A 26314-nucleotide genomic window follows, 5' to 3' on the forward strand; every position below is an offset into this window, starting at 1 on the left:
ACAAATGCTTGAACATTACCTTACAATATGGGATACAGATGCTGTAAGCGAGATTAATGCAGGCAGCAACTCACAAGCATTCAATCAAGTCTAAACACTTGGAATTTGAATACCTGCTTTACGAACGCTAACACACAGGTAAGCCAGCCTGAGTCCAGAGAAGTGTATGTCAGTGTTCATGAGACATGGGTACCTCGCCATGAGCTGGCATCTGGGTTGCCAGCGACAGTCGTGCCTAAGCTCCATAAAAGATAGCTTGGGGTGAGCCCTCCCAGAGGTTAGGGCACTCACCTGAGAGGTCAGACGCCTGTATTCAAATAGCCACAATTTGAAGCACGGACTAGAACTCAGGTCTTCCAACTGGTAGGGATGTGCCCTGGGGTATTCTGGAACCGGGAAGCTCCCATGTTGAAGCCGTTCCACTTTGTATTAAATATTCATTGGGCCACACACAGCAAGCGAGAGTGACTCTATAGCTTGGTGTTATGGGCATTTGCCTTGGCATGAAGGAGCAGCGGAGGCCTGAACCTGTGTCAAGGACTGTTGAACTATTTATACAAAGTGGAGCAGCTTCAAACAGGAGAGATTAAGCAAGTCCCCCAGAGCACCCAACAGCCTGCTGGATCGGGAGCTCACCTGGGATGCAGGAGACCCAGCTTCAAGTCCGGGTAGTGACTAATTGTTTATACAGAATGGAACATGCTCAACAAAAGAGGTGGGGAGATTCATCCCACCCCCCACCCCCGCCACCCCAGCATTTCCTATTGGCTAGCTTAGGTGGCTTCTCTGCCATGCCTAACTCTCATCATGCCTGGGTGGCTAATAAGCGCAATGAACTCCACTGGATGGCAAGGTGCCTAAAAGGGAGGTGTTGGCATGCCCGAGCCCCTTAGGGGAGCTGTTCCTTGCCCATACCGTGGGGATAACTTGCCTCCAGGGCTGCCTGAGGATAAAGTCATGAAGATTGTGAGGTGCTCAGATAACACAGTAATGGGGCCATTGATGGGTTTTCATGCTTTACGACTCTTGGTCACTTTTTGCCTTGCTCTCCACTCAAATTAAAACTCCAGTCGGTTTCACTTTCCCGTTTCTCCTGCATCACTGGAAGCTCTTTGAGGCAGGGACTGACTTTTTGTTCTGTTAGTACAGCGCCTTGCACAGTGGGGTGTCAGTCTCTGACTGAGCCTCCGGGGCACCACAGCAATAGAAATAAATGAACCACCATATTGGAATTATTAATATTTGAAATTAGTACAGGAGGCCACGAGACAGTAATTCAACCATAAATTCCTTTATTAATTCCAAAGACCCAATGGTATTTTATACAATGGCTCTAAACATGCCCAACAGTCGAAAAACAAGCCATCCCGACACTCAATACAGGAACAAAGTATTCAGAAGCACGTGATCAGTATACTTACAAATGGGCCAGACCTAGGGGAAACCATCTCACCCTGGTGTGCTTCAGCGTGATCAGGTTGGGTCAGACAAAGAACCTTCATACCCTCTTTGCACCCTTCAGCTAACTTACTAGCTTTAGCAAAAATGGAGTTTGAAGCAGTTTATCCTTGGTACTTTCCTCCCTCCAAGGTCTTCCCTTGTTATCTCCTCTCCCCTCCTCGCCTACCAGCAGAACCGTGGGAAGGTTTGCGCTGGTTTCTTTTAAGATAGTTTTTGTCTCGTTACTGCAGCTCCTTATTTCATTAGTTACTTTTGGAACCACACATCCTTCCCACACTACAAGTAATACTAATTATTCTCACAGCCTTCTTCTACTTGCTGATTGTGGCCTTCTCCCTGCTAGCCACGAATTATAAAGCAAATTATGTCATTTTCTTAACCAAACTTTAATTCTTTTAATTTCAGAATTCTCTCTCCACACCACCTCTTCCCCTATGAACTAGCCCTGGACATGCGAGACTCTGGCTTGGGGGCTGAGGATTCTCTCTGATCTCATGGAAAGAGCTCTGTTATGTACAGTGGACTGAGATGTTTCAGAGCTGCCTAGCAGATTCCCATTAACAGGAACAGGGCATCCCAATCCAACACACAGAAAGGAAGTAATGTCACATGGGGAGGACTCTTAGGTTCCACACCAACACTCGCCCACCTCTAAGTAACATGACACCTATGGGAGAGTTGTCAGTGTGAGGGATTTAACCCAGGATCTTTTAGATCCCAAACCGGAGCCTTCACTGGCTGTACAGAAAGTCCCAAGTGTACTCAGGCGGTGACGGACGCCCCTATGTAATCCAGACACTAGAGGGGGCTGGAGAGCCCCACTCTATGCTCGGGAGAATACTGACCTGGTGCAGAGAGGTCACTTGTTTGTAAAGCCCTCCAGCAGTGCCTAATAGGAACAGGCCCCCTAGCTCCAAGCAGGCCTGACCCCTGGCCCAGTTGTCACGCCTGCCCCCACGCAGCAGAACAGACTCCAGCTGTAAACACTTGCCCCGTTTGTCACCAAGTGCACTACTGAGGCCAGGGGGCTGCAGATGAAAGGCCCGTGGAAACCTGCCCGGAGCAGCTCCTGGGATTAAATAGCTCTGGGGCTCTGAGCCACCCCAGCGCAAACACCAAAGTGCAGCCCTTGAGCTGCTGTGGATGCAGAGCAGGTGCCATTCAGGTCACACTGGGAGGCGCATGAGAATGGGAGCCAGCATGGAAGTGTGATCTTTAATCCGGACAGCTCCAAGCGCTTTACAAAGCAGGGCCTCACGCCCTGGGCTGGCTCCTTATACTGCAAACAAAACTGCTCCCCTTCCAGGCTCGGGGCTCTCTTGACAAATGATACAATCCATCAGGGCCCAGCGTATGCTGCCCCCACAGCTGACCCCAGTGGGTGTGTTGGGGTGGAGTAACCATCAGAGGGAGCGAGCACCGTGGTTACCCAGCAGCGGGGCGAAAGGAAACTCCTTAAACAGCACAGGTAGCATGACAAGGAAAGGCCCAGCAGGGTTCAAACGGAGCCCGGCCCCAGGGTCCCCCGCTCCGCTCCTCACAGCTCCGAAAACAAGGGCTGCTCCCGCACGCTGGCGCTGCTGCTGCTCAGGACCACAACAGGACTGGGGCTGGGGCTAAAGCAGGGGAACTGGGCGCTCACGAAGAAAAACGGGATGTGGCTGATCCTCCCTGTAGACCAGCACTGAGGGGGGATCCAGGAGCGCAGGGGGAGAGAGAGAGAGAGAAACATGAGCACAGAACTTGCGCCACACCCCCCAAATCCCAGCCAACTAGATCCCTGTTCTGCTGAAAATTAGACCCACGTCCCAGTGCCAACAGAACCCGAGTTAAGAACGGCCAGGCTGGGTCAGACCACAGGCCCATCTAGCCCAGTGTCCTGTCTTCCGACAGTGGCCAGTGCCAGGCGCTTCCGAGGGAACGAACAGAACAGGGCGAGTTGAGGGATATATCCCCCGTCGTCCAGTCCCAGCTTCTGGCAGTTCGAGGCCGAGGGACACCCAACGTATGGGGCTGTGTCAGGATAACAGCACCTCCCACTCTCAGTGCCAGCTGATCTCAAGGCCCCTGAGGCCCTCCTGGGGGCTGGTAACGACGCCTCCCCCCATTTCAATGCTAACAGATCCAGGGTTAGGGTAATGGCACCCTCAAGCCCCATTCCCAGCAGCCGCAGAGCCGTCCCCTCCGCTGAAGCCGTGTGGTTTGGGGAGATCTTTCCTGCTCCTCTGTCGTGGCGGGCCTGTGAGGGTGAGTGGCTGGGGGGAGGACGACTGTGTTTAGAAAGCCTCCAGCTTCAGAGTGTCTCAGCTGGGACCCCCCAGGAGATCCCAAAAAACAAGGCTGCACTCACCACAGTCAAGAGGGCCCCTTTCTTAAAGCAGGGATGGAAAGCGATCAGCTGCGGCTCAGCCCCTGGCTCCCCCTGCAAGAAGCCACTAGGGAAGAGAGAGGGGACACAGTGACTTCATGACCAATTGATCTCTCACTCCTCCCATGATGGGCTGCGAGCAACAGGACCTGGGATCCCTTCCCCACCCCTTCACACTGCCGGAGGCACTGTTACACTGCCATCAGAGCGCTTCACAAACCAGCAAGGTGCAGCCACCTCTGGGGTGGGGAGCAAACAGAGAGGGAGAAGGGACATTTGGGCCTTAGAGCCTGGGGCAAATCCCCTTACCCTGACCCTTGTGCAGTGCTACGGGATCTTTAACACTGATGCGGCATGGACAGGTTCTGGGAATTTGATGGTCTTGTCTGAAAGATCCACACCTGCACAGATGTGTCACGGTGCTTTGGGGCCTTAATGGGCTGTATGGATTGGTGATGTGGAGAGGGGGTTGTTACTCTTATGGGTCTCTCTCTTATTCCCCGTCTTGCAAAGAGGGTTTTTTGTTTTGATTTTAAAATAGGAACTCAGTGGAAGCCACCCTGCCAGCAGGAAAAAGGACCAGGATGGCAGGGATGCAGTCACTTCTGGGGCACAACACAGCACATTCACATTTCCTTGAGAGTTTAGGGCAGGAACCACAGAATGCAACATCCAATGAGGGGAAATTTAGGGCTTGATCCTGCAATGTGTCCTCAGTGACTAGTGCCAACGGAAGGTGCTCAGGACCACAAGGCAGAATGGAATTACACAAGCTCGAATTCAACCAGGACGCCAGAGGCCACTCCCTGATCTCACCCCAGCATCATGGATCTTTAAGGCCCAGCCAGTCAGGATCCCTGTTTTATGACTCCCTTGAAAGGCAGCACCCCGTGGGGACACAGTCCACCCTAGCACCACCTCTGGGTGGTAGCTCAGTGCCGATTCAGAGGGAATGGCACCAAGAACCCAGCACCCTCTCCAGTATCACGCCAAGCTTGGATGCATCTTTCTAAAGGACATGACCTCACTCTGGGCTTGACGTAGGAGTTACTGGGTGAAATTCTCTGGCTTGTGTTCTGCAGGAGGTCAGACTAACTGACCAGAATGGTCCCTCTGCTGCCTTTAATCCTATGGCATTGAGGGCTACTCCTTAAGTCACCAGTACGCACCATGGCAGGAGTTCGAACACGGGGCTATTGCGGGTACGAAACACAGCAATGATCGTCCTGCTTTCAGGGGTTTCAGGATTCCCTGCAAAGAGGAAAAAAGCAAGTGAACAAGACGTCGGCCAGTTTTCAGACACGAGTGGTGCCCAGGAAATGGCTATTTTGTCAGCAGGTCCCAGCAGGAATCTGGGGTGATTCTTCATTAATGAGCTTCACTTCACCTGTACCGTTATCCCTGTGGCCCGGACGCTAACCGGATCCCCTTTCTCTGCACTGGATCAGAGCCAGAAAGCCTCACTTTCATCAGAATGTTATTGACCAGTGACTGGGACAGGCAATGCGCAGGGTGGGGTTTTCAACCGCACTTAAGTGATCAAAAGCCAGTGGGTCTTGTACTCTGCGCTAGGTGCTGAATCAGAGAAAGCCAAGAGTGGTTCTAGCCTAGGACTTGGGAGACCCGGGTTCAAGCCCTGCTCTGCCACAAGCTTCCTGGGTTACTTCAGCCCAGTCACTTGGTCTCTGTGCCTCAGTTCCCTGCCCATAAGATGGGAATAATGGGCATGCCCTTCTTCACAGGGGTGTTGTGAGGGTAAATACAGTAAAAATTGGGGGGGTGCTCAGATGCTATGGTGGAAGTGGGGAATCTATGGTACTTATCTGGCCCTCGTTACCATTGTGGGGGTGCTCAGATACAGTCTTTATCTATTTATCCCTGCTCCCTGCCACGAGACATTATCCCCACTGGGCAGAGGAGGAACCACGACACACTAGGTTCCCCAAGGGAGTCCTTAGAGCAGGGAATTGAACCTGGGTTCCCTCAGTCCCAGGCTGGGGCTCTAACCACTGCACCATCCTCTCGCTCCACTTTTGAAAATCCCACCCTAAGACGCCTACAACTGAACAACGGGCGGGGGGGGGGGGGGGGGAATGTGTGTGTTCTTCCTAGTTTATCAGCAGCTTTACACAGCAAGCTGGGGGAGGCAGCTTCCTAAGGCCACTTGACACTGCTCAAGTGGTATAAAGGGATGAAAAGTGCCCTCAGGCCAAGGTGCGGGGAAACTCCCCTGCCAGGCCAACCTTTCGCTGTGGGCAGGAATGACACCACAGTTTGTCCACATTCCTGACAGCCCACTTTGGAGATGCACGAGCTGTCTGAGGGGGCTGGTACAGAGATATCCCATTGGGTTCCTGCTCTCTGAATAACAAAGGTGGCTCATTTACAACCAGCCTCTGAAGAGAATCCCAGCAGCCTCCCGCTTGCTGCTTTAAAATGCAGATTATTTTAACTCTCTCAAGCATGCAGTTTTATATGCTTGGATGCATGCAGGACACACCTGCTCTCACTCCTGGGCCACTGTAGTAAGCTGGGGGGTGGCATAGCACAGGGTGCCAGTCATGGCTTGTCACTGTACCATGCGGCCTGACTGGCCCTGGTTTTGCAGCTACTCCTCTTCCACTGAGGGTATGGCTACACTTGCGAGTTGCAGCGCTGGTGGAGGCTTTCCAGCACTGCAATTAGTAAGTGGCCACACACCTGGGGCAGCACTTCCAGCTGCAACTCCTGGCTGCAGCGCTGGCTCCTCACTCAGCATGGGAATAAGGATTATTCAGCGCTGGTGCTGCATGGTCATGTCATCAGTGGCCCACACACCCAGCTGTTATTGGCCTCCAGGGTATAAAGGGTGTATCCCAGAATGCTTTAACTAAATTACTCCCTTTGTTTTGTTATGCAGCCTCTCTTTGTTTTGTTGTGAACCTCCTGTCTCTGTTGCTTAGCTGAGCTGCTCTAAGCTTCTTATCAGCTCCTGTTTGCTGTGATCAATCTGATCAAAACAATCAAATCCTCCTCCTCCTCCAGGGGTTTCACAGGGGTGCTTTGATTGACCAGCAGAGGAGAAAGAGAAGAAAGGAGGGGTTCACAGGGGCTGGAGTTTGCTTGAAACAGGAGAGGGGGGGGGGGGGGCAGAGGGGGAAGATGCATGTTGGATGCAGTTAACAGTTGGGGTTAAAAAATTTGGTTTTTTTTTTTTTTTCTGATTTGCCAGTGTCAGTTCCAAAACCCAGTTCCTCACCCCACCCCCACCACCCACACCACACCCCCTGCACACACTTGTGCCAACGCGTTGCTGCCATGCTGATAGCTGCTCATAGCTGCCCAAGCGCTGCAAATGCTGCAAATGTGCAATGCTGCAAGCGTGCACTGCTGGCCTGAGCCAGGGTGCTGCAACTGCAAGCGCTGCAGCAGCAGTGGCACAGTAGCAGCCTGAGCTTCCTACGCAGCACACAGGACTTCTCTGCATGAGATCAGGGGACTGGATGGTTCAGTGGGTTGGGAATGGCCTCTAGGCTGTAGGTCTAATGGCAGCAACAGAACATTCCCCGGTTACCCCTCTGGTTATTGTTATAGCAGCTCAGAAGCAGGGCCCCATCTGAGCGTTGTATGAACACGCGGCTCCCTGCTCCAGAGAGTTTACAGGCTCATGTGAAGAAGGTGAAGGCTGAGACCCAGTGGCAGGGTGAAGCCCACCCTATTCCTGGCCTGCGAGTAGGGGGCAGGAACAGCCATTTAACGCAGACGGGGAAGAGGCTATTCAGGCAAGAATCAGCTCTGGAGTGAGAGGAGACCTCCCTCTTCTCTCAGCTGGAGCTAGCTGCACCTCCCTTCCCCTTCCGCATGATGCAGCTCCCTCTCCCTGGTTAACCTCACATGGGGTGGGGGAACCAACTTACACAAGCCAAGGTCGCTTGGGGGCGAGGGGGTTGAAGGGCTTAAGGTTTTACCTCGGATGAGAGCCGCGAGCCTCTCGCCGCTGGGGTCCCAGACCATGGAGTGCACTTCCCCTCCGATCCTGAAATCGACACAGCGGGCATGAGACAGCAGCTTCAATGTGAGCCAGGCTCAGCTGCCAGGAACCCCGCGTGCCATCTCGCTCGCTAGATGGGCTTGGAAGAAGCCCACGCCCTACACACACCGTTTCCTTACCAAGCGAACCCTGTTCCAAGCTGCCTTTTGCATCACAGAATTTCTGTCCTATGGGGACAGAGTAACAACTGGGATACACACCAGTCTTCCACCCTTAGCCTTGGCTTGGGACTCCTTCGGACGAAGTCACAAGTGACACATGTCACCTGAGCTCAGCTTAGTTCGTCTGCTACATGCAACCATGTCCCACCTCAGGGATTACCCAGAATTGCAGTCACCTAGGATTGCTGGGGGTGTGACTGAGATCATGGGTGAAGAGAGAAGAACCTGGGAAGAGAGAGAAAAGGGCCTGCCTGTTTTACACCAGGTTCTGGGCAATGATATCGAGCTACCATTGAAATCACCCACAAGAGAGATTGGGAGAGAAACATGTCGTGCAGCACTGAGTGATGCCCCATACACCCCCCACAGCTCTAAGTATCACGAGTAACAGGGGCTATTTTAAGGCATCGGCACCTGCATCTTCCATTCAGGGTTTGAATCTGCGGCTGCGGCACCGTCCCCCCCGCTTGCTCTGCCCACCGCAGCCCTGTAGCAGGGCCAGCTGCCCTTTGCTCACCTCTCCTCCCCATACAGCGTTTCGAAGGTGGTCTCGGACAGGTCGGCCACAATAGAAGCCGTTTTTGATCCTCCTACTTGCCCTTGCATCTCGCCTGGAATGGAAGAGACCAAGACAGGTGAATTCTGCCACTCAGCTAGTAGCTAAAGTTGCCGAGCCGTGTGGAACAACGTGGATCAGCGGAATCAGCTTGTTGCGGCTGTGTCGGCCCCCATGTCCTGACCAAATCCCATGACGGGTCGTTCCGTTCTGCCCCCCTAAATTGCCCCTGCACTTTGGCTTGGATGCAGGATTCTTCTCCGTTTCCTGCCCTAAGCCACTGCATATGTTGCTGTGCACTGTTGAAAAGAATCCTTGCTCCACCCCAGAAGCAGCTGCATTGTGGTTTAGACTACGAAGGGGAGATTTTCACAGTTTCAGAGAGGAATTAGGTGCCCAATTCCCTTTGAAAGTCCATAGCAGTTGGACACTTAACTCCCCTTTGTACCTCTGAAAATCTGCCCCCACTGGGCTAATGACCAATAACTCAGAGCTACAAGCACTGTGAAATTCACAGAGTTCTGTCCCCCCACTGGAGTGTGCCTCGGACACGTAGCACTACAGGATGTTATGGCACAATGGGCTGCATTAAGGCGGGGGAGAGGAAACACAATGAAAGATGAGCCCAAACACTGGCTTTGGTTGCTGTATTGTGGTTGGTGTGTTTCACAGTCAGCACCCAGGATGCGCTCGCCAGACCAGCAGGAAATTAACAAGAGCACACAGGAAGAAGGCAAAGCTCTGGTTAGAAAGTGTCCGGGAGGCCAGTGGGGCTATAGGAATCAGACAACAATTTGGTGGAATCAGCTCTCTCCTCTTGCAAAGTGTAACACACTCACCACTGTACTCGGAGAAGGACAAGGAGTAAATGACCGACTCCCCCAGGACCGTAAAGAGCAGTCGGCTGCCGTCCGGGCTCCAGCACCCTGTCTGCGGGAAGGAAAGGCACGCGTTTAAAACCAGACCACGAGAATGACTTGCAACAACAAACAGGGCACCTGTTATCCTCAGAGCTAACTAGGGAGCTAGCCACCCAGCTTCCCCTTAACAGTCATGGAAGTCGTGTGGCTAACTCAGCTTTTAAGTGCTCAACCCATATGGCATCATTTGCCCACCACTGTAACGCAGACACCTCTGTATTTAACTCAGCAGCTGCTGAACAGGGAAGGAAGGAGAATCCAGCAGCCAACTCGCACTGCAGGGGGAGTTTAGGTAGGGAGAGTGGAATTCAGCCAGGACCCTGGGGCTGATATCTCAGGGTGCTTTGGATCAGAATTGGGGTATTTAATGAGCACAGATCGAGGCCTTCGTTTGACCCTCATGTAAGGAAAAAAGTTTCTCCACCCCAACGCAGGAACAAGGGACGTCTCCATCATGTGACAGAGGTAAAGTCTGGGGTGCTGGGGATGAAGCACTGGTCTTATGCCGCTGTGATCCAGCTCAAGGGTTTTTTCTGTGAATCAGGGCAGCTCAGAGGAGGGGGGCAAGTGGGGCAATTTGCCCCAGGCCCCACAGGAGCCCCGTGAGCCCTGGCCCGGCGGCGGTCCGGATCTTCGGTGGCATTTCGGTGGCGGAGGGGCCTTCAGTGCTGCCGAAGACGCGGAACGACTGAAGGGCCCCCCGCCACTGAAATGCCGCCAAAGACCCAGACCGCCGCCGGGTGCGTACAAGCGCCGCAGTTCCCCAGCTTTGCCCCAGGGCGGCCCTGCAGTGAATGCGTTTTTAGCTGACTTCATGGAGCTTCAGAGCTGGAAGCAAGGAGAGGCAGCCATGTCCCCAGCAGGCTCTCCACAGACCTCTGCCAAGGGGTTGCCTGTGACGGCAGGGGGCTGGAGGTTGATGGGTCTTATCTGTTCTTACCCTAGAGGATGGGAGTCTGCACAAAAAAACCACTACCCCAATTTGGATCAAATTCCCCGTTTTGCATCAGGAAGGGCCCAGCCCATCTGGAGAACAAAGCAGAGAGCTAGTCTCACCCCACAAGAGGGTGATGGTCAAGGCAGGGCAACTCACTGCATTTGCGCCTGTGTACCTGGTACGTAGCAGGGCAGTGAGGTGGGGGAAGGACCTCACAGTTCAGCTGTTTGTCCTTTAACCTTCACAAGAGCAATCCACTCAGTGCTTTCCCCTTCACCAGCGCGGAATCAGGAACAACCCTCCACCCCACATACCTGGCAGCGCCCCTTGATGGTGGGCCACCGCTCACACGTCCACATTTGAGCTTCCCAAACCCTGGAAGAGACCCAAAGGTCAGGGTGAATGAAAGCGCAGACTCACTGTATTTCCAGCATCTCCATTTCAATTCTTGTGTTAGACCCAAGATCACTGAGAGATAAGCTTAATCCAGTTCTGCTTCTCTGAGAGGGACCAAACAACTGCCATCAGCAGGCAGACAACATGGTCTTCTCCGGCGTTTGGGGTGTGCTAACTCCTGGATTCTGCCTCTGACTAACTAAGCCACAGAACAGCTGCTTCCTTGAGGAGTGTGAGGCTCTGCTAAAGTTAGAGCATTTTGGAGCCCCTTGGATGGCAGGAGCTAGGCGAGGGGAAGACGTTACTGGTTGGGGAGGGACAGACAGATACAGCAAAGCCATGGGACTCTGAAGCCAGAAAACCTGCAGTGATGGAGGGCTTGGAGATGCCGTCACCCAGATGCCACCTGCCTGCAGCAGAAGACTGAAGAACTTCTGTTATCTTTCACCCCCACGTCTCAAGGCACTTCACAGATGAAGACTGACAACCCCCCTAAGATGGGTCCATAACATCCTCTCCATTTTACAGATCAAGGTGCAGACACAGAAGGTGACTTGCCCCAGTCCAAAGGTGGGAACCGAACCCATGAGTCCTGACTCCCAGTCCCATGCTCTAACCACTAGATCATGCTCTCACGGGTCCCAGCACTCCTCATCCTCACCTGAACACTGCTGAGGGTGTGGTTGCTAGCACCTTGCTGCCATCAGGTGACCAAGCAAGGTAAGTGACTCCACCCCCTCCAAACCACTGCAGCGGGACACAGTTTTCCGTGGACACATCCCACACCTGGAGAAGGAGAGAAGGGGGGATGAGGGTAACATACTGGAAAAACAAGTCTGTCTCCCTCCAATCCATAAACAGCTGGGAATTGGAAAGGATCTGTGCACCTCTGCTCGCTATCTTCCAGGCAGGCTCTTGCTATGCCAGGAAGAGCATGACAGACACCGGCCACGCTTTTCAATATTAAGCCGTCACAGTGTCAGTAGAGGCCTCAGCCTTGCAGCACATCAAGGAGGAAATGGTTTCCCCCCCGGTCAGAGCAGTATTTTAGTCCCTCTGGTCATGTCAGAGACTGCAGCTCTCTACAACCTCTCTGGAAGTTGCGAATCACACACAGTGGATTTGGGCATCAGGAATGAACTTTGGTGGCACAAGATCACAGGCACACAGCTCGCCTCATCCCGAAGCTCAAGCACGCTGCCTCCAAACCACCCAGGTCCTGCCGGCCCAGGAAGCAAGCCGCAGAATCTAGAAATTGAACCTGGGGCTTCTTCACAGCAGCAGACAGGCTGCCCCCAGGCCGCGAGGTTTTGGACCTAAAATTCTATCAGGGTGTCCAGATATTACTCACAGACAGGGCTAGCTTGAGCCAGGCACACGCTCTTTGCCCAGCGCAGCTCAATCCTGACCCATAGCCCCTTTGCTATTCCAAGTACTAAGCACCTCCCACACAAAATGCTGCCAATGGCCCTTAACCCTGACCCACCGTCCTGCTATTCCCGTCAGGTTCCCTGCCCCCCATGCCTCGCAGCAGCACTGCCACTGCCCCCACATCCCTGATCTGGGCCCTAGAAAACTTACTGACCGAGCTCATTCCTGACCTGCAGCTCCCTGCTGCTGCAGCGCGAGGTTTCTGAATAGAGGTGGCCGACTGCTGCAAAACTGAGCTGGGTGGAATCGAACCCAGGCCTGCAGCAACGCTATCGCCATCTGTGCAATCTTGGACTCCATCTCAGGGTCTCTATAAACCGAGGCCAGTCTAGAGCGGGGAGCTCAGATTCTCAAAGCCCGGTCCCCATCTTAATACGGAGACTGTCTCCCGGACGTGAGTGCAGAGGCCCCCTTCCATCCCATTCTCCATCACACAGCCTCCTTGTGGCAAGTACATGGAAGAGTAAGATCAGGACCCAATTTAACGTATTTTTAGCTGTTTTCATGGAGTTTGGCAGCTGGGAACTAAAAGGCAGCGATGTCGCCAGCAGGCTTTCAACAGATCTCTGGCAAACGGTTGCCTGTGATGGCAGGAGATGGGACTTGAGGACCCAGGAGGTTCCTTCCAGTCCTCTGCAGCCCACCAGCTGTATGAGGCTACCTTGAGCACCACTGTTCTAGGGAATAATGCTCATGTGACATTAGTATATATATATATATATATATATATATAGATCCTTGTCCCTCTCTAGTGGCCAGGCCGCAGAGATGTAAGCCCACTACTGCCTCCTACTTAGCGGAGTCGGATTTGTAGGCCAGGCAGTAGAAACCCCTTCTTTTAGATCCAGACATCGCAGGTTCAAACCTTGGAGATGACCAGCTAGAGCAGGGGTGGCCAACCTGAGCCTGAGAAGGAGCCGGAATTTACCGATGTACATTGCCAAAGAGCCACAGTAATACGTCAGCAGCACCTCCTGCCCGCCGGCAGCCCTGCCAATCAGCACCTCCCCCTCCTTCCCTGTGCTGTTTCGCAGTGTACGGGAGGCTTGGCGATGGAGGGGGGAGGAGCAAGGATGCAGCAGGCTCAGGGGAGGGGGAGAGAAGGGGCAGAGTGGGCGCAAGGCCTGGGGTTGAGCAGCTGGCACCCGTAGCTCCAGCCCCGGAGTCAGCACCTATGCAAGGAGCTGCATATTAACTACTGAAGAGCCGCATGCGGCTCCAGAGCCACAGATTGGCCACCCCTGAACTAGACGCACAGTTATTAGTGCTAGTTACTAGCGGAAACCCTTGGAAACAGCCACACTCGTCTCCTAGGGCATGTGATTGAGAGTTCGGCGGGTCTTGCTGTTCCATCCAGCACTGAGTAGTAGAGACTCCCCGCACGACAGGAGGCCACAGGCAGAGAGAAACGTAGGAGGCCCCTCCTTACTCACAAGCATGGCCGTATCAACAGGCGAGGCCGAGAGCAGCATCTCTCCACTGGGGGCCCAAGCCAGGCTGGTGACGGGACTGTGACCGGGGTAGGCAAGCACCTGGGCGCAGCCAGACGAAGGCCTGAAAGAGAGGAGAGAGAGAGACCTTGCTAATAGGGCCCAAACTGCTATGACATGTTCCAGGGAGGCTGGAAGCAGCTGCTAATTTCTAGGGGACATGTAGCCACATCCGTCTGTGTCAGGGTAGGTGGCTTTGATCCAAACACCACTGAATTGGGCTCTTCATGACAGCATGCTGCTCTGCTCGCCCAGGTGACGGGTGTGCTAGAACTACGCTAGACACATGGGATTCTGGCCCAGGCTTTATTGGCAGCCTCCTTGCCGGCAGAGAGATGCTGGCAACATGGGAAGCGACCACAGGGGCACGACCATGTCTCCAGGTGGCTGGTTACCTGGTGGAAAGGGAAGTAGGATCCAAGTGCCAAAGCAAGACACAGCTCTGGCATGCCACGGCGAGGATGGATGCACAGAGCGGCTTCCACGCCATCGAGGCCACAGTCCTCTGCAAACGGTGTTTCAGGATGGGGACCGTCGCGCTGCAAGAGAGGAGAGAGGGGTGTGACGGGAGAAACAAAGGCAGCATTCACAGCAGCAGCAAGGTAACTGGCACCTCTGGTATCTGCCTCTGCCCAGTCATCGGCTCCAGACACTCTGCCTGGGATGTGCATACAGCATAGTTCTACGAGACCGAACACAATCTTCTATTTCTTTAGCACCTTTTGTCCTAAATGGAGAGGAAGGATGTCCTAGGGGTTAGGGCACCACCTGGACTCTAGAGACACAGGTTCGATTCCCTGTTCTGACACAGGCTTCCTGTGGGATCTTGGGCAAGACACTTGGTCTCTGTGCCTCCGTCACTAGGTAGAATAGCACTGCCCTGCCTCACAGGAGGGTTCTGAAAGTAAACACGTTGTAGATTATGAGGCACTCAGGTATTGCGGTAATGGGTATAACCGAAGAGAAAGAAATGATCCCAAAGCCCGTACACATGCCACTGAAATATGGCCCCCCCTTGGGTGGGAGGAACGCAGCAGCTGTGTCATAGCACTGCACACCAGCTCAGTGCGGGAGGTAGAGAATACCAGGGGGGTTTAAAGCAGGCGGGACACGGCCGAATTTGACCAGAACACACTAATCCTTGGGAAAAGTTCTAACTACCTGCGGCCAATTCACAGATCCCCCAGAAGCTCAGTTTTATACCGAAGCTGAAAAAACAGCGTCCCCTAGCACCACGCCAGGTCACAACTGACTGAGTGCAGTGTAGGTTTACTGAATCGCCAATCCCACTTCCAGCAAGACGTTGGGTTTAATTTGGGGGAGTCCCCTGAAGTAATGACCAGGCCCTGACACTGCTAAGCCTGGGGGAACCTGACAAGATCACAACCCAGGGTGGTAGAGCTGCAACATTCAGAGACTCAAGAGGACAGAAAGATGGCAGCGCACCTAGATTGTTCAGGGGGCATGCCCGGTGCTGCCTGCAGCCTAGTCCCAGCAGTTAATGGGTGTGATTTGGCACTTGCTGGCATGAAAGTCCAGCCGGGGGATGCAGCCTGTGAAGGGGAAAGCCGGCAGCATTTCAGAATGAGCTGGGAGAGTCTTCTTTTAAGGATGCCTTTACTTGCCAGCTGGGACCCACTTGGAGAGTGGGGAGACCTGCAGGAGAGACGAAATTCAATGGATGCCCAAGGGGGAAAAGCGAGAGATCTCCCTTAACTAAGCCTCTCGCAGGCCAGCAGGAGACAGTCTGAACCAGCTCTGCCTGCTGAGCCATCACATGGGAGGAGAGACAAATTCCAGGCTGCACATGAGACGAGCGCTGCTCTCCTACTGCTTAGCCCAGCCACCTAGTGACGTGAATAGGGAAATAGGGATTTCGTAAGTGTTAACCTGAAGACGACTGGATCAGCCCTTACTGACAGCTGCTGCTTAGTTTGGCAAGGCGATAGGTGCGCTATTAGCAATTCTGGGCCTTGGGCTGAAGGAGGCCTCCGTGCCAGAGGAGCTATGCTGGCTTCAAGAGACTGCGGGAACATACCTCTCTCCAGGGAACATGGGGTCAGTGCTGGGCCCCAACACGCCCCTTGTACAGGTGCTCAGAGGAAAGGTTTGTATGAGGAGCTGGGAGAAGGACCCCCATGGGGCATCCTCAGTAACAGGACTGGTCTGGACCCCAAGCTGGGGAGTTTTCTGCTCAGCCACTTATCTGACACTCTGGCTCCTGTCACTAACACTCAAAGGCCAGGCCTTGCTGACAGCGGACGTCACCCAGCTGCAGTGTCATTCCACCTTTCCTCACTATGCACAGCGAGTGCTGTTTTCCTTCCAGTGGGATGGCCTGGATCAACAGGGGGGGAAAACGGAGAGAAAACCGGCTCGCCGCAGGATCCGGAGATTTTACTAAACGTCCGATAAGAACTTCTGCTACAGAGTGAGAAATTCTGGGAACACAAAGAACCTGCCAAGAGCTGAAGACGTGCGTGTGATGGAAGGACTGGCTAGCTCAGGGAATCAGAGGGGAGGAGGGGATGCAGAGTCTTTGGGACATACTGGAGAAGCATTTGTAATGGTGGCATCTGGTGCCAAGAAACCCAGAGCTGAAGTGCTGCCTTCACTGGAGCTGCCTTGAACGCTTGGTGCTGAGGAACTACTCCAGGGCACCACCTTCTCTCCCTGCGAATCCAGGCAGGGCATACGGGCTCTGTAGGCTGTGTAAGGAGCCTGGAGGCCTGAAGGCACCTGAGAGGGAAGAAGGGAACTTCCTTGGGAATCTCCTTAGCCTCATGCTCAGAACAAAGACACTGGCTGCAGCCACCAAGGTCCTACCAGGCTTCACCGCAGAACGGCCTCGCGCCAACAGTGTAATTCTAGGAACCTGACCTGCTGAACTAGAGAAGGGTCTGACAACAACTGCGCTGCTACAGAGGTCCACAACACAGGACGCAGACTCCCCTCTCGCTGAGGACAGCAGTTGGCAGCTTCCATGGGGCCCACAACAAACTTGAAACCAACCTCAGTCTTCGTGTGCACTGGCAAGAGCACGAGAGTCAGCTTAGAACCCTGAGTCAAGGGTTCAGGAGCAGACAACAGCCTGTCTGGACCCTGCCTGGAGCCCCTGGGGCTGCAGCCTTTGTGCACGGGGACTCCTGCAGCAGGAAGGCTCCTGCAGAGCCCTCATTGTCCCATGGGCTCTGGGTGTGACCCTGCCAAGAGGTATCTGACCAAGGCAGACTCAGACACCGCTCCAGATTCCTGTCCCTGCAAGGTACGGCAGGAGGGAAGGACTGGAGACAACTGAAGCTGCACACCTCCCTTTCCCAAGCTCGGCCAGCAAAGCACTGCTCAGGCGGCCTCTGAGGAGTGTCGTTTCCAGGAGCTTGTGGCTCAGGCTCCCAGACCCCAAGAACGGGGATACATAGAGGTCTTTGTAGCAGCAGTGGAGGTGTCCGTACCTCACTGCATTGAGCCCTCACCATCACACAAGCTTTGCCGCCCCAGTAGGTCTTTACTCCGCCAGTGGCAGCACGAGCAACCCGACGCGCCTCACCTGTTTGTGTTGTAAACTCGGATGGAGTCGTCCAAAAGGGCCACCGCAAACTTGCTGGTGTGAGGGTGCCAGGCAAAAGCCCGGATGGAGCAGCCAGCCCTGGAAAAACAATGAGCAAGAGAGAAGGGATCACACTGCGTTACACAGCCACAAGGGTCTGAAAGGCTGAGATGCAAAACAGGATTGCCCGATAGCAAAGACAGTAAGGGATGGATTAGAAAAGACGAAGCATCGGGTTCAAAACACAGGTTCAAACCCCAGCAAGGTCTCCTCAAACTTTCATCCTTACCAAGAGGAGTAACCTTTGAGAATTCAGTTTGTCTAAGGGGCGCTATGGTCCCTAGCAAAAAAAAAAAAGGTCTCACTACTCCCCCACCGTTACGCAGTGCAATGTGCAACCCCCCCAGAGGTAGCTGGATTTCAGCAGTGCTGTACGTATGCATTAGGGAGGAAGGATGGGTGCTAGCCTAGGACTCGGAAAACCTGGGTTCAGTTCCTTGCTCTGCCACATGAGCGTGGGCAGGTGACTTAGTCTCCCTGTTCCTCGGTTCCCCATCGATAATAGCACTGTCCTTCCTCATAGAGCTAGATACACACACATTGCAGAGCCTCAGTGTGCAGAACTTACCAGTCCACCGCCTGGGAGAACTCTGCAATCATGTCTTCACTGCACAGCTTAAGGACAGATGGAAAAAGAAGTAACACGTCAGTGGCAGATCTGGCAAATCGCACAGAGAAGGCAGCAGCTGCCTGTGGAGTGGGTATCAGAGCCACAAGAAGCTGATTGGCGTTACGGTTATCAGTTAAGTGGTTTTCGCATTTCACCCACCTCATACACACCCTCAACCGTTCTTCTGGAATATTCTGCCATATTTAACCCTTGCTTTTCAGTACCCTGTTGCTCTCCTTCTCCAGACAGAAAGAACATTCAGAGATTGTGTCTACACTGCAATTGGGAGGTATGACAGCAGCGCACAGACAAACAGCAGCAGGACATGGGGCTTACATCTGCAGCTTCACTGCTATTGTTACTCAAGCTAGTTTTGAACTAGCTAAGCACACTACATTTGCTGCAGTCACACCTCCTGAGTGCAGTGTAGGCAGACCCAGAGTGCCCAACCAAGCCAGCATTAGAGCAATACATCATAGCTCGGATTTGCAGAGGGGCATAAACTGATTTTCAACAAGGTTGAGTGCCTAACTCCCTTAGGTCCTTTTGGAAATCCAAGCCACTATAAACAAAGGAGATTTTTAACTGCCTTGAGTTTTAAATGGCAATTTACTATTAATTATTTTATTACAGTAGTCAGCTGAATTTGGGGTTCCATACGCAGATACTCTAAATAACTTGCAATCTAAATAGACAAAGGGGTGGGGGAAACAGAGGCATGGGGTGGGTCAGTGACTTGGCCAAGCAGGTGAGTGAGAGCCAGGAACAGAACCCTGCTCGCCAAGTCCCAGTCCAGTACTCTGTTCACTGCATCACTCTGCTTCTCAACTTGCAGATCCTGCTAGTTTAATTACTCTGAGGTTGCCCCACGTTTGTAGTCAGTGCTGAATTTGAACACGTGAACTGGGACGTGACACTCTTTGTAACGAAACACACTGTAGGCCAAAATGCCAGTTACCAGACTGATTCTGCCTGAGGTATTTGCCAGCCTCTGAGTGGCAGGATGTCTGCACTGATTGGTCTTTGATCAGTTATGATCATTCGCCTCTTGCAATGAATTCAGAGACTGGGGACTTCTGAGTTTTCTGTGTGTTGAGGGGATCCGCGAGGCAGCTGTGGCCTTGTGGACTGGGCTGAGAATCAGGCAACTTGGGTTCTTATTCCCACTGACTCACTACGCTCCGTAGGCACCAGCTACTTGCCCTCTCTCTGCTTCAGTTTCCCCCACCTATAATGATACCAACCCACCTAAGTAAAGCCCTTTGCTGCAAGTTCAAAGCATCGTTTTTGATGCCTGTATTGTACCTCTCATGCTGCTGGAGGGCAATGGGATGGACCCAGCCCACAAATGGACGTGAGGCCACCTAGTTTAATTGCAATAAGAGGGCGAACGACACTTATATTCCTGCCCAGCAGGTCCGATGTTGCACCCTGTTAGAGATTGAGCTGCGGGGTCAGGGAAACATACAGACCCTCCACCCCCATGCAGTGCACAAACCGCCACCATCGCAAGATGTGCCGCATCTGCCAGCATTGCCATTCCACTCAGGACTTGGCTGCACTTACAACGCTGCAGCAACGCAGCTGCTTCAGTGACTACACCAACGGGAGGGGTTCTCCTGTCTGCACAGGTACGCCACCTTCCCAAGAGGAGGTAGCTCGGTCGACAGGGTCTACACCGGGGGTTACGTCAGTTTAACTGCATCGCTCAGGGGGCTGGATTTTTCACCCCCCCTGAGCAACATAGTTATACCAAGGTAATTTCCTAGTGCAGTCCAGGCCTCAGTAATAGTTAGGGACAGATTCATTCTTCACAGCACTCACTGACAAATGGGGAAACAGGGAGCCGTGGAGAGAGGAGACCCAGTGGCACAGAGCCAAAGCCCAGCGTGATCCTGTTTTCATCCATTGGAGATCTAGGAAGAAAGAGAGGGATATAAGAATGGGAAGGAAAAGAGAAGAGGGTCGTCGATCCTTCTGGAATCGTGATTTTCCAAGCCAGGACTGAAGAAGGATGCACAGACTAGAGTTAACCCAGAAATTTAAGGGCTGTCACATGAATTGTCTGCATCTCATGGACCATTATCGGATTTAATAAATAATCCCATCTATTTCTGTAGCTCTGGCCTTGCCCAAAGGATCCCAAAGTGCCACAGAAATACAGACACCTCGGGGTGAAAGGTAGCACCCAGCAGTCAGGGGGTACAGGCCAAACTTTGGCAACGGACAGCACGGGAAACCCCAGGGAAGTGCTATGAGTCCACTGAAATCAGAAGGGAATTGTGGAGAGTGAGGTGCACAGCGAGGGATTTATTGATTTAACAAAAGTGAAAGACGGCAAATTTAAAACGGACACTCAGAATCAGAAAGGAGATGCTAACTGTGTGGGCGGGGGGGAAAGCATGTGGAAAACTCTGCCACAATATGTCTCTGAGGTGGAGAGCTGGCAAGATTCAAAGACGGATTAGATGTTTCTACAAATAACCACCAGAGTTACAATAGTAAGGACTGAAAACAGCACCACCAAAGCCCAGGTGTTTTGACAGGGATCTAAACCCTCCTGCTTCCGGGATTAAGCCAACTTCTACCTAGTAGGAGTCAGGAAGAAACTTTCCCTGGGGGGCAAGGTATCCCATAGAGGATTTCTTGCACCTCTGTCTGAAGCATCTGCTCCTGGCCACTGTTGGGAACAAGATACAGAACCAGGCCCACCACTGGGCTAACCAGCAAGGCAATCTCTAGGTCATTTACTCAGCTATTCCCGGGGAGCAATTCCTACACAGAGCTGATTTGGGATCCTTCAGGGTGGGAGACACTATGGTGTTCTATGGCTGTGGATGTTCATTTGAAAGCAACATGTCACCTGTAGTTAATAGGCTCGGCATGTAACTCTGAAAATGTGATTTTAAGCACAACCGTAACCAGACATCATTAGCCTAGTGTCCCTGGGAGTAGCACTGAGCTGGCACAATCCAACAGCACCCCCCCCAGAGACAGCATCAGACAGGAGGTGTCTGTACAAGTCTCCTGCTGCTCTCTCGTTACGGGTCGGGTTGTTATTTCAGGGTCCATGCAGTGGATGATACCAGTTGGGTTTTATTTCCCCTCTGTCAGGTGAACAGATAGGTTTTGCTTTAAGCTTTTGTTGCTGTGGCAGCAGCAGCTCCCTCTATGTCCTACAGTGACTCTAGGCACTGACAGAGAAGAAAGGACAGAGTGGCAGCTTCAAGCTTCAGCTGTTTCAGAAGAAGTCAAACCTGTCCCCACTTCTTTTCCCCACAAACTCCAGCTGACCCGCTCAGCGCTAGAACCCCTTCCTCACTAACTCATGTAACAGAGAGAGGAGCCACAGGGAGATGAGGAGGGCAGGGACATAGAAAGGGGGCCAGAGGAGAGAGGAGGAAGCAGCAGAGTCCCAGGAGACAGGGACTAAAGACTAAAGGGAATGGAGGGATCAAGGCATGAAAAGATTTAGGAGACAGCTACCTAACTCCTTCACAACACGTAGCCAGGGCCGCTCTCTTATGCCACAGTCAGACTCACCTGCCTCCTCCGCATTTGCTATCTCGTTAAGCACCCCACACATTCCCACATCGCGCCTGTGGACAGAAAACTCTATGAGTCTCCTACATATCACAAGGCTACAGATTTAAGCTGGACAGCAGGGGTGGGGAGTAGCCCTTCCCCCAGCAATGCAGGTCGCTAGCATGGGACTTGGGAGATTCAGGCTCAATTCCCTGCTACACCACATACTTCCCATGTGGCTGTGGGCAAATCACTTAGTCTCTCTGTGCCTCAGTTCCCCATCTGTGCAATGGGGATAACAGCACTGCCTGGCCTCACTTGGGGGAGTAGAGGAGAAAAGAGAGAGAAAAAAAAAAAGAGATAAATCCCTTAAAAACAGTGAGGCACTCAGCTACTACTGTAACATACCTTATAGAAACAGCCCGTCCCTACTGAGATATCCTCTCCGTAGCCACGTGTAGGGAAGCAAGACGTTCTGGCATGAACAAACGGGACACAGTATCCAGGAGCCAGACTCTAAACAGGGCCTCAAGTTGTTTTCAGAGCTGCCTGCAATTTCCCTGCAACCCAACCTTGTTCGCTCTGCTTCACCTTACTGCAGCTCCTCTCTCAGAAAGTCACCAACTCTGACTTCCTCCTTTCAACTGCTGGTTCTCTCCCACCAACCTGGTCCTGCAACCCCTTTGCCTCCCAGCTATTGGAAATTGTCAGTTTATACCAGGCAAACCTGCTACCTGGCTTGCTTATGACCTGCTTTCCAGCTGTACGGACCTGCCTGTTAACCTCAGGACAAAAAAAAAAAAAAAGACCAACCTCATTTCCCAGTTTCCAAGCAACATGTGCCCACCCTTGGAAATTGCAGAAAAGCCTAGGGTTCAGAACCCCTTCCCATCTCAAGCAGCACTGTACCTGCCCTTAAGACAGCACAGGCTTTTCTTCCACTGATTGCAAACAAGAGATGAAAGGAGAATTGCAGCATGGCCTTTGCTATAAAAGGCCAGCATAGGGAAACGAAATCAGACAATTTTAATTCCGAACGGCAGCCAGCACAATCAGGGAAATCTGAGGAACAGTCACCTCTCAGTCTCCAACACACCAACCCCGGATTTTTAATTATTATCATTTGTGTTATGGTAGTGCCTGGGGGACCCAGTCAAAGATCAGGGACTCACTGTGCTAAGCACTGGACAAACACTTAAAGAGATGGTTCCTGCCCCCAAAAGCTTGCAATCTTAGTAAGTGACAGCTGCCTCCTTGCTTTCTGTTCAGAGCATGCACACACTCGCTCACCAGGCATTGAGACATCTCTTCCAGAGGGTCTCCTGGTGGTGGATGAAGGCGGGTTTTGTGCTATGCTCCAGCCGGCTGTGAGCTTTCAGAGTTTCCTTGGGGATGGTTAGGACAGGCAGATCAGCCAACTGCAAGTACAAAAACCAACAGTCAATCAAACAGACCCTAGCGAAATGGCTTGATCTGAGGACCAATGGCTGAGAGGTTTGGGAACAGAACACGGAACCAATCGCTTCCAAGCCAGCATTTCCAAAAAGCATCTGAAAGCTGCTACCACTCTCCAATCGTTGGGCAACTTGCATGTAACAAGCTGGTGGAGGTCAGTGCAGTTCAAGGGTCTGTAAGCTCCAGGAAACACGCCTTCTCACAGGTCTGCAAGGCATCTGGCACATTGTGGCCATTATACAAAAGAGTAAATATTTATAATCACAAAAACCACCAGCCAAGTGACCCCTCTTGTGGGCAACCTCAGCAAAGAAATAAGAGGCTGGTTCAATGACCAGATCAGGGCTGAGGCACACTGGCAGGGGTGGCATATAGGGAACGCTTGCCATGTTGTGCCCGACTGTATTTGCTCTGTGCATAAACAAAGAGCCAGTCTCCAGGACTGGCAGAGTGGCACCTGCCAGATATTCTAAATGCACCTATATCTGAGGAAGAAGAGAAGAGGTTGAATCTTATTTGTATTGGAACCCCAGTCATTAACCAAGACCCCGGTGCATTCAGCGCTATACAAACACAGATCAAAAAGATGGCGCTGATCCTCTAAGTAATGCGCAACCTGAGCTAAAGGGTATATTCTCAACTTGCTGTAAGCAATATGCTAGGAGAACATATTAACAATACGAGTGCTAGTTGATCACAACTGGTTCATCAGAAACCAGCTTCCATTGCCAGCTAAGCAGACACCATAATTATAGCTACAGGTGAGGAAATAAGCAGTTGGGAGGCAACTAACTATGATTCCTGAAAAGGAGAAGGTCACATAGGAAAGGAAACAGAAAGAAACTGGGCCAGGAGGCAAAGCGGCTGCTACATATTGTCAAAATGTTGATTAATTTTAAAAGGTTTTGAAGTTTTGGTGGGTGCCCCCCCCCCATTTGTGAATTGGGTGCTAGATGGAAACTGCCAGAAGCCAAAGTCTCCCTCATCTTCAAGAATGAAGGAAGCTGGTTGAGGACATGCACTTAGGGACACGGACCTCGCTCTGCTAGATAACTTGTGAACACAGAACAAAGACAGTCCCTGTCCCAAAAAGCTTAAAATCTAAGTATAAGGAAAGAGACAAAGGTGGACACAAAAAGATGGATGGGGGAGTACAAGGAAATAGTGACACAATATGGTTCTGAGCAGGGGTTCCCAAGGCAGTGCCCGCAGGTGCCATGGCGCCCGTGGGGGAATCTAAATACGCCCGCGTCCTGGCCGGCGGTCGAGCACCTGCCGAAATGCCGCCAAATTTCGGCGGCATTTCGGCAGCAACGCCTCTCGCCGCTGACAAGCGGCATCATCGAGAGGCGTCGCCACCGAATTTCGGCGGCATTTTGGCAGATGCGCGACCACTGCCACGGTCCTTCGTCTGGCAGCCGCCAGACAAAAAGGTTGGGGACCACTGGTTCTGAGGGGTTAAGATTGGCAGTTCCCTCTTCCATGCATTAAAATCCTTCAGGGACAACAATGTCTCCTGCTCAGGGGTTAAAGTAAGGGGGACCTGGAAGAAAGTACAAATGCCCATCCCTCCACAGCTTGAGTAAGGAGCATTTCCCCAGGCTGCTCCCCTTCTTCTTAGCTGGTGTGGTGAATGCTCCCTGCTGTTCCAATCTACTGAAACCCCAGCTCGTCCATGGAGCTCCAAAGCTCTGCCGGGTTATGGTCCTGCTCCACCACAAAACAGCCACAAGCTCTCCCGGTGAAAGAGGCCAGGCCGCCCATTGGTCTGGAGCAGCAGATGGGTTCAGTCCACTGATCTCCTTCTGGTTCACCTGCCCCTGGGGAGAGCAGGCCCACCCCGGAGGGACAGAGTCTCCAAGAAGCAGCTGGTGGAACATGTGCTTGAGACGGCCCTGGGAGAGGAGGAGACCCCAGCTGGCCCCTCGGGGAGGGCGGCACTCGCCTGGTCTTGGAAAGCGAGCGGGAGCTTCTCGTAGATGTGGCCGGAGACCAGCGCGTTGTTGAATTCGTACAGGGTGACATCTCCGGGGGCAGGCGGGGGCGGGAACAGCGCCAGGGAGCACATCCTGCCGCGGGTCCTGGGGAGAAGGCAGGGCCGGGTCAGAGAGGGGAAGCGCGGCCCCTCGGCCGGGGGCCCGTTCAAGCCCATCTCCAGGGCCCCCTTCCCACCGCAGGCCCGGGGGGCCCCATACCCCGGGGGGCCCCACACTCACCACCTCGTCTCCCCCCCCCCACAGGGCCCAGAGCCAAAGTCAGGGGGACACGTGCCCCAAGGGGCCCCCCGCCGGGCCAGGGCAGAGCCAGGGGCCCCCAGCCCCCTTTCACCCCGGCTCCCCCGCCGGGCCAGGGGCCCCAGCCCCCTTTCACCCCCGGCTCCCCGCCGGGCCCCAGCAGAGGGGCACGTGTCCCCGGAGCCCCCCGCCGGCCCTAGGGGCGGGGAAGGCCGCGCTGGAACAGGGCGCCCCAGTCACCCCCATTCCTGCCCCCACCCAGCCCCCGGGGGAGGCCGCCGGCCCCTCCGGCGTTACCCGGCACCAGCCCCTGCTTTTCCCGGGCCCGGTTCAGAGCCCGACGGAAGCCCGCTCAGGACACGCCGCTCAACCCGCGCTCGCCGCCTCCCGGCAGCTCGCTGGGGCCGGCTGGGAGCTGGAGAGCAGCGGCCCGGCAATTAAAGGGGCCGCGACCGCATTTCGGCCTGAGCCTCCAGCTCCCCGCTGCTGCCCACCCCCCAGCTCGGTGTCTGGCCCCTAGCCCGCCCCTAAGCAGCTCTGTGCATAAACATGCCCTTCATGCCTCATCTTCCATCCCTCTTCCCCTCCATCCCCTCTATTTCCCCCACCCCCTGCCCCTCTCCCCCCTCCATTTCCCCCTATCTCCCTCCTTCCCTGTCCCCCTTCATCCCCTCCATTTCCCCTCTCCCCCTCCATTTCTCCCTGTCCCCTGCTCCATCTCTCTCTAGCTCCCCTCCTCCTCTGGCCCCCCAAACAGACGGCCTGCGGGGCAGGAGTAGGGGGGAGCTGATAGCTGGGGGGCTCTGAGAGGGGTTCCCAGAACACTCCCCCCATGGCTCCCAGTTATTCACTCCCCCAGGTGCCCCTCGGTCATGCCCCCCTTACCACCCACTTTTAGAAAACGACATAAGGGCCAGGCCGTGAGCATGCAAACACCCCACCCCCAGCCCTGCATGGGGCAGCCGGGGTCTCACTCTCAGCTCCACCCTGTGCTCATCACACCTGTCTGGAGCAGGGGCCCTTAGGCTGAGATTTGCAGAGCTGCTTGGTGGATCCGGATGCCCGATTCCCACTGTGCAGTTTTGGAAATCCTGGCTTTAATTCCCCAAATGCTGTGAAACCAGGGAAGAGGC

At 53.6% G+C, this 26314-nt stretch overlaps 1 protein-coding gene across 4 annotated transcripts; it reads right to left on the reverse strand.

Moving 5' to 3' along the window:
* Nucleotides 1–1275: 1275 nt before the first annotated feature.
* Nucleotides 1276–26314, reverse strand: AAAS (aladin WD repeat nucleoporin). 4 transcript variants are annotated; one of them, XM_039514755.1, is made up of 19 exons: nt 26184–26314; nt 24893–25028; nt 22783–22910; nt 21511–21566; nt 19792–19883; nt 18610–18652; nt 18127–18140; nt 17926–17972; nt 17298–17396; nt 14146–14289; nt 13694–13814; nt 11491–11615; nt 10748–10808; nt 9416–9506; nt 8538–8631; nt 7777–7844; nt 4999–5080; nt 3812–3896; nt 1276–3145 (listed from the first exon to the last, which is right to left on the reverse strand). In XM_039514755.1, exons 2-19 carry the CDS (start codon nt 25013–25015, stop codon nt 2999–3001), a joined length of 1620 nt encoding a protein of 539 aa, XP_039370689.1. In that variant the 5' UTR covers nt 25016–25028; nt 26184–26314; the 3' UTR covers nt 1276–2998. The 4 variants fall into 4 exon arrangements, with proteins under 4 accessions (XP_039370689.1, XP_039370688.1, XP_039370690.1 ...); XM_039514754.1 differs by lacking the exon at nt 26184–26314 and adding an exon at nt 25479–25597; XM_039514756.1 differs by lacking the exon at nt 26184–26314 and adding an exon at nt 25422–25441.

The sequence above is a fragment of the Mauremys reevesii genome, linkage group 25, assembly GCF_016161935.1.
Source record: "Mauremys reevesii isolate NIE-2019 linkage group 25, ASM1616193v1, whole genome shotgun sequence".
NCBI classification, from domain to species: domain Eukaryota; kingdom Metazoa; phylum Chordata; order Testudines; family Geoemydidae; genus Mauremys; species Mauremys reevesii.